The sequence below is a fragment of the Anolis sagrei genome, chromosome X, assembly GCF_037176765.1.
Source record: "Anolis sagrei isolate rAnoSag1 chromosome X, rAnoSag1.mat, whole genome shotgun sequence".
Taxonomy (NCBI): domain Eukaryota; kingdom Metazoa; phylum Chordata; class Lepidosauria; order Squamata; family Dactyloidae; genus Anolis; species Anolis sagrei.
The window spans coordinates 91027850-91042744 of record NC_090034.1 but is presented as its reverse complement, the minus strand read 5'-3'; the positions used below and the strand labels follow the sequence as shown (position 1 = coordinate 91042744).

Here is a 14895-nt window from a genome sequence, read left to right as displayed (position 1 = left end):
TGGCTGCTGAACTTTCTGGGCCTACTTTCTGAGCTTTCTGAGCTTTCCCTGGGCCTAAAAAGGTAGGGAATTCATCACATTCAAGTTATTATTTCACAGTGAGCACATCAGTTTCCAGATGGAAAGTGGTCCCAGTCAGGGTTGGCTTGCAGAGCCTTCCTCTTGACACATTTCACCCCTTTGCCCTCTATTTATTCCTCTTGAAACTCCACAGCACTGTTGGTCACAGCTGACCTCCAGTTAGAATGTTCAAGGGTCAGAGCTTCCCAGTTCTCGTTGTCTATGCCACCGTTTTTAAAGTTGGCTTTAAGTCCATCTTTAAATCTCTTTTCCTGTCCACCAACATTCCGTTTTCCATTCTTAAGTTGAGAGTAGAGTAACTGCTTTGGGAAATGGTGATTGGACATTCCGACAAAATGGCCAGTCCAGCAAAGTTGATGGTGAAAGATCATCGCTTCAGTGCTGGTGGTCTTTGCTTCTTCCACATGCTGACATTTATCCATCCGTCTTCCCAAGAGATTTCCTTCGGTGATAAGAAGCCCCAAACAGCTTTAAACTAAGTAAGAATCTTACTTATCCAACATAAACGGGCCTGCAGAACGCTGGATAACCAAAAATGTTGGATAATAAAGAGGGATTAAGGAAAAGCCTATTAAACATCAAATTACATTATGATTTTACAAATTAAGCACCAAAATATCATGTTTTACAATAAATCGACAGAAAAAGCAGTTCAGTACACAGTAACATTATGTAGTAATTACTGTATTTACAAATTGAGCACCAAAACATCACAATGTATTGAAACTGCTGTAGATCCAGGTGGGAGGCAGACTGCATTGGATAATACAAAATGTTGGATGAGCAAAGGTTGGATAAGCAAAACTCTACTGTATTACATTTCATCAGCTTTCTCACATGCTTTCATTTCTACCACAAGGACACACACCCAGAGACACATACCTTCATAAGGAAAAAAAATGGAAAAAAATAAGCAGAGAAATAAGCTTACCTGTCCAAACGTATCTCCTATAAACCATCTCTGATGTTAAGATCATCCAGGGAGGTCCTGCTCTCCGTCCCACCTCCCTCACAGGTGCGACTGTTGGGGATGAGAGACAGGGCCTTTTTGGTGGTGGCTCCTCGACTATGGAACTCTCTCTCCAATGAAATAAGATCAGCACCTTCCCTCCTAGCATTCAGAAAAAAATTAAAACTTGGCTATGGGACCAAGCTTTGGGACTGTAAGAAATACAAGGAATAATCTGGGAATATGTGCAATTGATATTTGGAATGGCCTGGACTACAATTTTTGGATTATGTGATTTTAATGTTTATAGTAATATGTTTTTAACTCCATGTTTTAATGTCCAAATGTTGTTATGTTTTAATGATCTAATTGATATTTATTAATTATAGTTTTTTTATGTTAAGTTTTATATGTATGTGAGGGATTAAATTTTGCCATAAATATGTTAGAAACTACTTTGAGTCCTCCCCAAGGTGAGAAAAGTGGTGTACAAGGGAAACAAACAAACAAAACTTAGAGCAATAGTGCAGCCCACACAGGGTCACCAGGAGGAATGGTCTTACCACCTTTGCCTAAGTCTGCTACAAGGTCCAATATTCATCTGTCACTCAACCTAAAGCCTTTTGTGTCACTGTCAGCCAGAAAAAAAAAGGCTCAGCAATTATAGTCCCTCAGCCTGTGATTCTTTCACAATACCTTGGCACCATTTTCAATTGCAACTGCTAGGCTGCTAGAGAAGTCTGGGATTTGCAGTTTGGGTAGGTACTAGATTCTATGGCTTAAAATTCAAATCTATATAAATAAAAATGTAATATTCGTTTGTGGGATTAACATAACTCAAAAACCACTGGACAAATTGACACCAAATTTGGACACAATATACCTATCAGGCAAACGAGTGTCCATCACTCATTAAAACACTGAAAAACACAGCAGAAGAGACTTAGAAAGCAAAAAAACCCCACAAAAATTACATTACAACACATGCACAAAACCACACACACACATATACACACACATGCAAACACACATATATACACAGACTGGGCCACAGCAACACGTGGCAGGGGACAGCTAGTACTACATAAACTTCAAATCCCAGAATTCGATAGATTGGAACCATGGTAATTAAAGTGGAACCATAGGACTATAATTCAGTAGTGTGAAATTATACTTACCTGTGGCTCTGAGCCTGTTCAGCACTTATTCTGCCACGGTCATCAATGGCAAACATTATAGTTGGGAGGAATATGATCCCAAATTGGAATTTTCCAGTTTCTTTTTGGATTATAATTCCCAGAATTGTTGTTGTTCATTCGTTCAGTCGTCTCCGACTCTTCGTGACCTCATGGACCAGCCCACGCCAGAGCTCCCTGTCGGCCGTCACCACCCCCAGCTCCTTCAAGGTCAGTCCAGTCACTTCAAGGATGCCATCCATCCATCTTGCCCTTGGTCGGCCCCTCTTCCTTTTGCCTTCCAATTTCCCCAGCATAATTGTCTTCTCTAGGCTTTCCTGTCTCCTCATGATGTGGCCAAAGTACTTCAACTTTGTCTCTAGTATCTTTCCCTCCAGTGAGCAGTCGGGCTTTATTTCCTGGAGGATGGACTGGTTGGATCTTCTCGCAGTCTAAGGCACTCTCAGAACTTTCCTCCAGCACCACAGCTCAAAAGCATCGATCCTACTTCGCTCAGCCTTCCCTAAGGTCCAGCTCTCACATCCGTAGGTTACTACAGGGAATACCATGGCTTTGACTAGGCGGATCTTTGTTGCCAGTCTGATGTCTCTACTCTTTACTATTTTATTGAGATTGGACATTGCTCTCCTCCCAAGAAGTAAGCGTCTTCTGATTTTCCCAGAATACCCAAACCCAAATACTCAAACTTAGTGGCCATGCTGACTGGTATTCTGGATGTTGGAGCCTAAACTAGTATGTTTCCAAGTTCTTCCCAAGACAAAATATAGGTCTACTCATACCTTAGGACTAAAGGGGGCATCCTCCCAGAATCCGAAAACTAAATTCTTGCCATAGCAAGATAGAATCACAAGTTACTTCTGCAATTATTGGTCTCCCAGCAATCTTAAGGTGCTTTGCAAACCCATGCGCCAGGAAACATCTCAGAGGTCTGCTGACCACACCATTTGAGGTTTTAAACCAAATAAGGAAGCAGGTTTACAACAACTGTAATGATGATATTTTGAAAGAGGAAAAAGATCACTAGGTCTTGGTGTGAAGCACGTACTATAAAGACAATCCTTTCATGCTGCCTGGGGATCGTGGAGAGCTTGAAGTCCAAAACATTGGGAAAGCAATAGTAGAAATGTAATTGGGTTTTCGAGGGAATTTTTTTCTTTTTCTTTAGAATGGCATTTTTATTTTTATTTTATTTTATTTTTTGCAAATTCAGTTTAAGTATCTGCATGTTCATATAAAGAGTCAGTATAATGTAATGAGCGGAGTGTTGGACTACAACTGCGGGACACCACTCAACTGCGAAAACCCATTGGGAAATCATGCTCTCATGCTAACAGGGAGGTAACAAAAAAATCTTTCTTCTAATTAATCTTGCCAAACAAAACCCCGAATGATAGTCTTGTCACACATTGAAAAGTGGAAGGTATATAACAACCAACAATTATGTGTTTATAAACAAATATCAACTGGACTGGGCTGTGGCACAGCTATCTGGGAGCCAGCTGCATTAAATTACTACTGACCGAGAGGTGATGAGCTCAAAGCCAGACCGGATCGGAGTGAGTTTCCAGCCATTAGTCTAGCTTACTGTCGACCTATGCAGACTGAAAGATAGTTGCATCTGTCAAGTAAGAAATTTAGATACCACTTTATGTAGGGAGGCTAATTTAACTAATTTATGACACCATATAACCTTCCAGCAGCATGCAGAAGAATGAGGTAGTACCCCATCAAAGGACTCGGTGTCACAATAGACAGTGAAGCGGCAGCTCCCCCTGTGACCAGAATCAAGACAGAATCGAGCATACCCTCATGAAGCTGGAAAAGCTTGGGCACAGCTGAAATGTTAATTGCCTCTGTGTCTGTCTATATATGTTGTAAGTCTAACTGGTATTGAATGCTTGCCATATATATGTGCATTGTAATCTGCCCTGAGTCCCCTGCAGGGTGAGAAGGGTGGAATATAAATACTGTAATAAATGTTTCATATATCTGCTTGTAGACAGACCACTTTTCCCATTCTTCCAAGATTTCTGGGCAGTTCTACACTGATACTATAATACAGTCCAAAAACAGCTTGAGAGAATGATGTACACAAAACATACATCCCCAATATGTGCTGCCGCATTAAGCCAGAAACAGTGGGGGAAAAACTTACTTGAAAGTCTGCAATAAGCCAGAAAAGTACAATGCATGCAAGGTTCGAATTTGAGAATGAAATATGTCGGGTGCTTGTCAGGACACCATACTGCTGACGCATGTTTAAAAACACTGAATCACCTGGCCAGAAGGAAAATAGTTACTCCCCGATAAAGGAAACCATATCATTCCCATTATTTATTTATTTTGTATCAAAAGCATTGCATAAATTCGTATAAAATAATAGAAGGAGTACATGCAGATAAATATCATTTGACCCAAAACGGGCAACAGCGACCGCATTGTCTGAAGCCTCAAACAATTCTTCCTGTGTACATGAGGCAGGACATTGCGGACAAGCACACAGATGCAGAGTTGTCTGTTCTGCTTCACAGTCGCACAAAGTGGAGGATTCTTTTAGGTCCCATGACAGTGTTCTGTGCCCTGCCACAGTCTAGTGCTGATCACGAATGAACATGGAAATGTGCATCAGCGCATCTCAGTTCACTGGATAAGAAATAACCATTTCTGGATTCAGTTCCAATCTGCAGCCAGTAGATACTGTGGCCATTGGCCAACATCCCATCCTCAAACCGGTTCCTGGTGTGATTGTGTAGGCATAATAGAACTGGTTGGGTTTAATCCACTTCCTAACTCCGATACTTGAGCCTGTGTCTACACCGCCCTATGAGTCATTGCACATGTTTGTATTGACCCCCTTCTGCTCAAAACACATTGTATATCAGGACAAAGCCCAGCTTTTCCATAATATAACATTCTTATTGTAACACCTGTCAGACTAACCTATTTCAAAGTTAGGATAAAAGATTGGGATGGGAAAATTAATGTATAATACATTTAGCACATGGTGCTGCCACTTAACACAAGTTTCACTTTTGGGTGGCAACATAATGTTGCCAACCCTGATTCACAGTCATTCTCTGTATACTCGCCATAACATTTGCAAATCTGGATCTTATTTACACAAGCTTGTCAACTGCATTTTTTGGGGAAATAATATTCCACTCAGCTCAGTAGGATTCTCCCATGCTGCATTATGCTCAAATGTATGTGTGTTAAACATAACGCCTGCTGTTTGACCTGACAAAAAGAAATTCAGGTTCATCTGAATGATTTAGAGAAGATTGTGGGATTTCCTATGGGATTTCCTGCGTCACAAAGTGATGAAGATTCAAGTCAGGGAAATGGTGGTTCTCTCTGTGAGAAACCTGATTCGGAAAATGCAGGGCTTCAAGGTCAGTCAGAGGTGCCAGAAACTGCAACATTAGATAAGGAGTTGGGTAAAGAGCGAAGTGTTCTCCCAGGGGAAAAAACATGGAGCTACAGAAATCAACAAAAGTCTTTATTTACAAATCAGAGCAGAAAATAAGCACCGTAGGTCAGAGCAATTACATGGGAAAGTTATGGAGAAAATTCAGGGGAAACAGAATTATTTCATGGGTTTCTATTAGATAGCAAGTTGCTTTCCTAAGGTTCAGGCAATGCAGCATTCAAGTGAGAAGCTAGGCCTGAGTTCTCTGGTTATTGTTTCAAGTCAAACCTTGGTTTTGGATTTTAAAATCTTGGAAGTATTCTATGTTCTTGTTTTTTATTATTATTCCTGCTCAGGTTTAACTAGGTATATCTTTTGCTTGTAGACTTAAGCTGTATTTGTGACTTTTGTCTATTCCTAGACTGCATTACCTTTAGATCTGTATGAGACATTTGGATTCCTGTTTGGTTATTACCTAACTCTTTTTTGGATTATGAATCTTCTTTATTCCTGATTTTTTCATATACTTTTATGTGTTTTTACAACAAACTGTTTGCTTATATTCTGGAATCTTGAGTGATGGTGTGGTCATAGGTGTTTCCAGGCCTGGGGTGCAACAGTATGTACAAGGGTTTGCATGTATGAGCTTTACGGTCAAATTCATGAAACTCCATGACAATATATCACGGGGAGAATGGCTAGCTATGAGTAACAGCTGCCATTTAGTTACTAATGCATAGAGTAAAAGCCAAACAGGGACACCCATACATCCCCATCCCCAGTTGGAATAGGCAGGATTCTTACCACCAATATAGGACTTGCACCTTGGGTAAATCCTTCAAAGTTCAGACTAAAACCACCCCATTCCCATCAGCACTGTAGCTTCTGAGAAACCCATCTACTTCTTCCTCCTTATTATGCGTCATGTTGGAGAAGTCTGCAATATTACATCATCACAGGTTGTGTATTTTTAGGTACTCTTATTCAATACTAGGCAAGGGAGACCACCGAAGGGTGACATCATCATATTTTCAATTTCCCCTTCACTAAATTTATAATAAGGGAAGGAGGTAAACATAAGGCTGCAATGTATAGGAACAACACACCTTTAAAGCAGGTGTGTGGAAGCTGTAGTTCTCTTGATGTTGCTGAACTGTAGCTTCCCTCTTATTTGTAGCTCCTGCCAAAGGAGATTCAAAGCAGCTAACATTAAAATCCATAACAATGTGTGAATTAAAGCCTAACACATATAAACATTAAAATAGAATGAAACATAGAAATTAGGCTTGGGCAATCAAGAAAAAAAATGGTTCTAAACTCGTTTTGTATATAGGGGGCGCTGGCGATTCGATTTTAAAATGATTTCTGAAATTTTCTTGAAAAAAAGATCAGAAATAGCAGGAAATCCGAATCGCTTCGTTTGCTTCATTAATGGAAGGTGCCCCTCCCTCCCTCCAGAGCCATTAAGTAACTTTGACAAAGTCAGCCTAAACAAACAATTTTAAAATCTCACAGTTTCCCTTCCCCGTTAGTTTTAAAATCTCACGGTTTCCCTTCCCTGGTGGCAAGCTGCCATGCAGAGGAACGAGGTGGGCGTTGCTAAGCACAGCCACGCCCCCAGTAACTTTCAAGGAGAGCTGTGCTTAGCCATGCCCACCGTGTCCCTCTGCATGGCAGCTCACTACCAGACGAAGGGAAACTGCGAGATTTTAAGCAGTTTTAAAATCCCGCAGTTTCCCTTCCCTAGTGGCAATGAAGAGGGATAAAGTGGGCCTGGCTAAGTGACAGCTCTTCCTGAAGGTCATTGGGGGCGTGGCCATCAGGAAGAGCTGTTCTTAGCCACACCCACCTCGTCCCTCTTCAGCACCGTGTTCACCGCCAGCCGGGGAAGGGAAACGGCGAGATTTTAAAACGTGGCCTTCAAGAATGGAAACTGCGAGGCTTTGCCAAAGTTGCTTAATTGTTCTAAAAATCAAAATAACTGTGGGAGACATCCGAAAATAATTCTGAACAATGGGTAAGTGGTTTAAATTCGGAATTACTCCTCCCACTATTCCTGCATGGCTCAAAATTGGTTCAAAAGGTAATTTATTCCAAAATAATAACGATTTTAGAAGATAACGACTGTACCTAACCATGCCTAATAGAAATATTAAAAATACACAGTTAAACCAATAAACCCACCAAACTACATAAAACACAGCACCCTTTGGCTTGGTCGTAAAACCTTTAATCTTGAAAAGTCTGCCTGAAAAGAAAGCTTCTAACCTGCTACAGAAAGGCAGGGAGTTCCAGAGTTGAGGGGCAGCCACCAAGAAGGCCCTCTCTCATGCCCCCACAAATCCAGCTTGCCATGGGGTTGGGACCTAGAGAACCATGCTTGGGAGGCAGGGAGAGAGAGAATGAATGTGCAGTCAATATGTTTGCAACATAAGATGCAGTAGGTGACCTGTCTTGCATTCAGCAGAGTTCTTAGCACACCAATTATCACTAAACCACCGAAGAAATATTTTCCATATTGTAAACATTGTTGTCAACTTGCAAACTCTCCTTTATTCATTTTTTAAAATTACAAAATGACTCAATCTTAGTGATTAGAATGTAGGACACACATTTGTTAAAACAGAGATGAAGGAAAACTGCATTATAAAGAAATGGGCTGTTTTCTCAGCTGGAAATTTTGAGAAGTACAGTAGAGTCTCACTTATCCAACCTTCGCTCATCCAACGCTCTGTATTATCCAATGCAATCTGCCTCCCATCCAGATCCACAGCTGTTTCAATATATGTTTGGGTGCTAAATTCATAAATACAGTAATTACTACATAACGTTACCGTGTATTGAACTGCTTTTTCTGTCGATTTGTTGTAAAACATGATGTTTTGGTGCTGAATTTGTAAAATCATAATGTAATTTGATGCTCAATAGACTTTTCCTTGACCCCTTCTTATTATCCAACAGTTTCGCTTATCCAACAGTCTGCCAGCCCTTTTATGTTGGATAAGTGAGACTCTTCTGTAGTGCAATTGGCAAAATCATAGAATGCTGCCCTTGCTGAATTGTAGAGCTTTAGAGTCACAGTATGTATGTATAATTTATAACCTCTTTGACCAAAACAGTTCACAGAGTGGTTGACAAACAGCTAATTTGATAGTGTAGCTCAATGCTGGCCCTGAATAGTTGGATCAGCACTTACCCAAGTAAATAAGAACAAGCAGATGGTGAGAACAGTCTGTGCATCCAACATTAATTCAAGATTCAATTGATTAATAGATGTGTATAGGTCAAATAAGCCAAACAAAGCTGTGACATGATTTGCACTCAAGTTAATTACAAGTACCTGAATTGGGAACATTTACACATGAAATTGGAATTGTCTAATATTCTGACTAAGTAATCCTGGAAAATGTAATTTAGGAGATGGAAACAATTATTATTTCTATTTCTATTTGTCCCATGTGTTACTGCTGGGCCCTTACCTTCACAAACCAGTCACCTACAAGACCAAGTTTGCAAGCTACTTTTTTCAAAAAGGAAAAAAAAACCCAAAGGAAGGTAAATGAGGACTGAAAATATCTGTTATCTACAGAACATTATGGATGATGGCGGATGGATCGAGATGAATATCTGGCACAGCTAACAGGACTGCTTCATACTGAAGTTTTTTTTTTGATCTCTAGCAGCATTTCTTTCTCCAAACTTCAGTGTCTCATCCTGTCTTTTCCTTCTGAGCAAAGCAGAATAATAGGATATACACTTTTTAAAGGCATTCATAGGATCATAGAATCATTGGGAGAGAGTTGGAAGAGACTTCATGGGCTATCCAGTCCAACCACCTGCCAAGAAACAGGAAAATCGCATTCAGAGCACCCATGAGAGATGGCCATTCAGCCTCTGCTTAAAAGCCTCCAAAGAAGGAGGCTCTCCCTTTTGAAAGGGAGAGCTTAGCACCTTGGTGACATTATCTATCTCCACCTTGGAGCCATCACATGTTGAAGAAAATGACATAAATGTTAGTGAAAGCTGGGGAGGATTCACTGCTCTACTGACATAAAAGAATGGCACCACCTGCACCACCCCCAGCACAATTGCTGTCCCATGCAAACAACTGCATATTTGGGACAGATCATTTCATTCCATAAAGATCATGCTGAATAGCAATGGCTTTTCTGAAAAATGAAGCACCCTCTATAGTTTGGATCTCCATGTATAGAACCCACACTCATACACAACCCACTATCATTTAACACATAGTTGATCACATAGTAATGATGGTCATCTTAGCCCTTGATTACATAAAAACCTTACAGTAAGACCTTCTTTTTCATTTGGTTCCAGAAGTAGACATAGTTTAGTTGAATGTTCTCAGGTTCCCTTAGGGTTATTCCTCTTTACATTGCAAGATAATGCTTCAGTTCTTATTTGGTACATATCCTTCCTTCCTTCCTTCTCTCCTTCATTCCTAAAGATTCAACTATAGATCCCCCACATAATGTGACATTTGGCCCCAAATTTATTTTGAACTAATATGTCATCCAAAAGACCTTCCATGAATCCATGATCAGCTCATATAACATGTCTGAAAGTTAACAACAAATCCTTTTTTCTTTGTCTTACCCAATTGTCAATTTAGTCTTCCAATACAACAGATGGTTACTGTGATAAATAAAACCTGTAGTTCTAAGACTGCATCTTCCTTTGGCCTGGTTCCTCACCTCATTCAGTTATTACGATGATCACCTTCAAACATGCTACATCCATGTTCGTTATAATTCACTGTTGTTCCTCTTGACATCTCACCTAATCTCCTTTACAAAGTGACAGCTGTATGATTACTTTATTATATATTGTTCCATGTGTAATTTTTCCATCTAATATTTTGGAGACCACAAGAGTGAGACAGAATGGTAAAAGAAGACAATTTTCAATCGCTCAGGCAATGCTCAAAGCTTTTTGTTGGTTTCCTTGTTTTCCATGGGTCAAAGAAATTTTCATCCTGAGGGAACTACATTTTTCCTTCAGGGATCGCCACACTTGGATTATCCCATCATCCACAGCAGTAGATAGGAAGTAGAATACAAGAGGATCCAGGAAAGCATTGCAGGCACTTGGGAGGAGAGTCACACTACGCCACCAGAGATCTTCTCCGAGGATGAAGCCCACAACATGGGAGATGTTGTAAGGGCCAAAGCAGAGGACAAAGAGGAAGAGGGTGGCCACTGCCACCCGCACGGCACGGCGCTTCTTCTGCACATGGAGATGTGATCCAACCAGGACCCGGATGCAGGCAGCATAGCAGAAAAAAGTGATGGCCAAGGGGAAGAAGAACAGTACTACAGATAGCTCCAGCCGAATAGGAAGCAACAAGGCCAACTGCTGGTCAGTAAAGTTGCTATAGCAAGTCCAGGTGTCATCAGCAAAGAGTCTGGGACTAAGATCCTTGGTGTTCTCCAGGACAAAGAGGAGAATCCCATGGAATCCTACTATGCTCCATATTCCCAGAGAAACTAGACACGAGTAACAAGGATTCTTGTAAATCTGATACTGGATAGGGAAAACAACTCCCAGAAAGCGTCCCACGCTGACAACAGTCAGAAAACAGACACTGGCATAGATTGTGCCAAAGTGGATTATATTGTAAACAGCACAGAGGAAGCCTGGCAGGGTCCAGTTCCCTTTCCACACTGCTAGCATCTTCAGGGGTAGGATGAGAACAAAGACTAGGTCAGAGATGCACAGGTTGATCATGTAGATGAGGTTGGGTGTCACACGTACCTTGGCACGACAATAAAAGACATAGAGAGCTAGGACATTGGAGGGCAGCCCTAGAAGGAAGGTGATCCCATAGACAACCAAGGAGATGATCTTCAAGGTTCCCATAGCATCAGGAATCAGAGTGTAGGTTGAGCCCAAGACATTTGCCCCTCTCCTACCAGTTTCCTTTGTCCATTCTGCAGCAGCTTGCAGTATTAAGGATGTATTTGGTTTAGTGCAAAGTAGTTGTGTGATAGAATAAGGAATGGATGTAAAAAGCAAGGAGCAAGCAGTAATCAAGGTGAAATGGGCCATGAAAGATTGTTCAGTGAGGATGACCTTGTACCAAGGCAATAAAGTCATAAACTTCCCGGTAAGCCTGCAAAAGCAGGCATTATTAATGGCCCATTGGGCTCCTGAATACACTTGGATTGATGAGGGTGACAGGAAAGAGGAATGGAAAACAGGAACAGATCTCTTTGACGTTTTCTAGCTGAATTACTTTTGAGGTAAAATTGGGAGCACAGGTCAAAATGTGAAAAGGTTAGTTTTTTAAAGCTCACATTTTTGGCCCAAGATCTTGATGGTGACATACACAGGCCCAAGTTGTGTGATAAATGCAGTGATCTTTTTGACAACGAAGACGTGATGCATCTAGCCTAGAGCTGGCAGACAGATTCACAAAGGGAATAATTGCAGATGTGAAATAACACATCTACAGCAAAGTATCAGTGTGATGGGATTATCTGAATTATTTGCGCATGGATGAGCTCCCTCTGTCAGCTCTAGCTTCCCATGTGGGGGCATGAGAGAAGCCTCCCACAAGGATGGTAAAACATCAAAATATCTGGGCGTCACCTGGGCAATGTCCTTGTAGACAGCCAATTTTCTCACATCAGAAGCAACTTGCAGTTTCTCAAATCGCTCCTGACATGAAAAAAAAATCTGAATTTGTAATTCTTACTGTACACCAACAATTTATAGGAAACTCTGGTGGTGCAATGGGTTAAACCCTTGTGCCAACAAGACTACTGACAAAAAGGTGAGTCGTTCAAAGCCAGGAGTGGGGTGAGCTCCTATCTGTCAGCTCCAGCTCGTCATGCAGGGACATGAGAGAAAGCTCCCACAGGATGTAAAACATCTGGGTGTCCCCTGGGCAACATCCTTGCAGACAGCCAATTCTCTCACACCAGAAGTGACTTGCAGTTTCTCAACTCGCTCCTGACATGAAAAAATTCAACAATTTATGTTAATGTTATAGGTTTTAATACAGATTTCTAATTATTCGTTTTGGAAAATTATTACTTAAAAGTAAGAAAAATGACTCCAATAAAATGAATATATAACTGGCAAATAACTTCTGAGCCTGATTCCTCAGCTTATCTTTCAGAAATGATTTTTTCACATTTTGATCATCCACCCTATGTCGATACCAAGCAGACCCTTTCACTTACTTTAAAAAAAATATTTGTTTGAATGATGGGTGGGCCATATGATGTTGCTTCCGTTAAGGCTTAAGAGAATCAGGAAGGATATACACTCCAGTAACCACTGGAAAGTTTATTTTCTAAAGAACATCAACCAAAAGAGGAAAAAAATTAATGCCTCTGCTTGACAACACAGGTGTCTTGTCATGTCATTTTTCACAAATGTTAATAAACATAATGCCAAATGGTCTCATCATGATGCTAATATGGAAAATAATCCCCCTGTATCACACTGTTATTGATAAAGGACATGATTCCATCAGAGCCTCCAAAAATCCTGAAAATCTCTTGGGAAGACAGGTGGAAAAATGTCAGCATGCTGGAAGAAGGAAAGACTATTAACATTGAAGCAATGCTCCTATGCCATCAACTCCGCTGGACTGGCCACGTTGTCCAAATGCCCTATCACGATCTACCAAAGCAGTTACTCTACTCCCAACTCAAGAACAGAAAATAAAATGTTGGTGGACAGGAAAAGAGATTTAAATATGGACTTAAAGCTAACCGTATAAACTGTGGCATAGACACAGAGAACTGGGAAGCCCTGGCCCTTGAGCGCTCTATCTGGAGATCAGCTGTGACCAGCAGTGCTGCAGAATTTGAAGAGGCTCAAATGAAGGGTGAAACAGAGAAATGTGCCAAGAGGAAGACGTGCCAATCTATTGGTTTCCAGGTGGAAGGGACTGCCTTCCATCTGGAAACCGATGTTCCTCACTGTGGAAGAACACGCAGATCGAGAATAGGACTCCACAGCCATTTATGGAGCCACTACTAAGACCCTACACTTGTAAATCCAACGTACTCAGACAATGAGGGATTGCCTAAGTAACTAAGTAAGGTTTGTTGTTTTTTTCCATGTCAGGAGCGACTTGAGAAACTGCAACTTCAGGTGAGCTCCCAGTAAGCATGCTCCACAGTGTGAAAACCATTTTGCCACACCACATTTAACCGGGTTCCCCAGCAACAAAATACCTTCTTGCACAGGTTAACTTGTTTACTGCAGATGGGATTGGTATGCCTTGCCGCTGAGTGGCACCAAGGTAAACATTCTCACATTAGCCAATAAAGTACCTGAAAGGTCAGAACTTGTTTAAGGGAAGAGGGCCTCTTAATCAAATGAAATGAAAATGATCATAGTTTCCTATCAATAATTGTGTTAGCTGAGAGACCACTAGGAGCTTTAATTCAGAAAAAGAACGATCATATGCTTTGGACCAAAATGTGCCTCTCTTGCATAAATGCTTCAACCCATAAAGGAAATAATAAAGCATCTCATTGAAATATAATCCAAAACATCAGCAGGGCCCAACAGATATCGCTAACTCTTCTCTGTACGGAAGGATGTTTGTGAAGTCTTATCTCTGCCTTTTCCTCTCCTCTGCTTCAGTTCCCCCTGTTTATAGGTTTTCTCAAGAGTTTAGATACCTTCCTTTGTATCAGTTTTGGGTGGAGCATAAAAACTCTGTAGAGGCCAGCCTTAGTTGGTCTATTCCATTTGCCTGTATAGAGCTCTTTTGCTCGACTCCTTGTTTTTCTGCAGCAGAGCTACAGAGACTAGGGTATTGTCTCGTAATCCTAGACCCAAGCAATTCAAAATAGGCATCCTTAGCACCTGCAGTCAGCAGTATTTTTATACCACCAGTCCCAGCGACAACAGAAGCTTTTGACCAGCTAAAGCTTCACAAGAAAGAGGATTGAGACAGCTTATAAGCAACAGCTTGTAAACCATCGCTTTGCACCAGAGGCAGAAGTCTCCAGAGAGATGACTAAAGCCAGCAAAGGCTCCTTTGTAATGTAGTGTTTTAAGTTACCTTATAATAGTCTCAGGTGAATTTAACTCTTTATTCATCTTGTTTTCAGTAAACTCATTCTGGTTATCTTTTCACCTTGCCTAAAGTGCCTCTGTGTGTTAAGGGTCTGAATCATAACAGAAGGTATACAGATAGCCCCTGAGTAAAGCCAGACACTATAGTTTTTCCCAAAGGCTCGGGCGTGCCATCACACTGTAGGAAGATGATC

At 41.0% G+C, this 14895-nt stretch overlaps 1 protein-coding gene across 1 annotated transcript; it reads right to left on the bottom strand.

Moving 5' to 3' along the window:
- Window positions 1-10567: 10567 nt before the first annotated feature.
- On the bottom strand, window positions 10568-11515 carry LOC137094850 (free fatty acid receptor 2-like). The gene has a single exon (XM_067460766.1). The coding sequence runs from the start codon at window positions 11513-11515 to the stop codon at window positions 10568-10570; it is 948 nt and encodes a 315-aa protein (XP_067316867.1).
- Between the last annotated feature and the right edge of the window lie 3380 nt (window positions 11516-14895).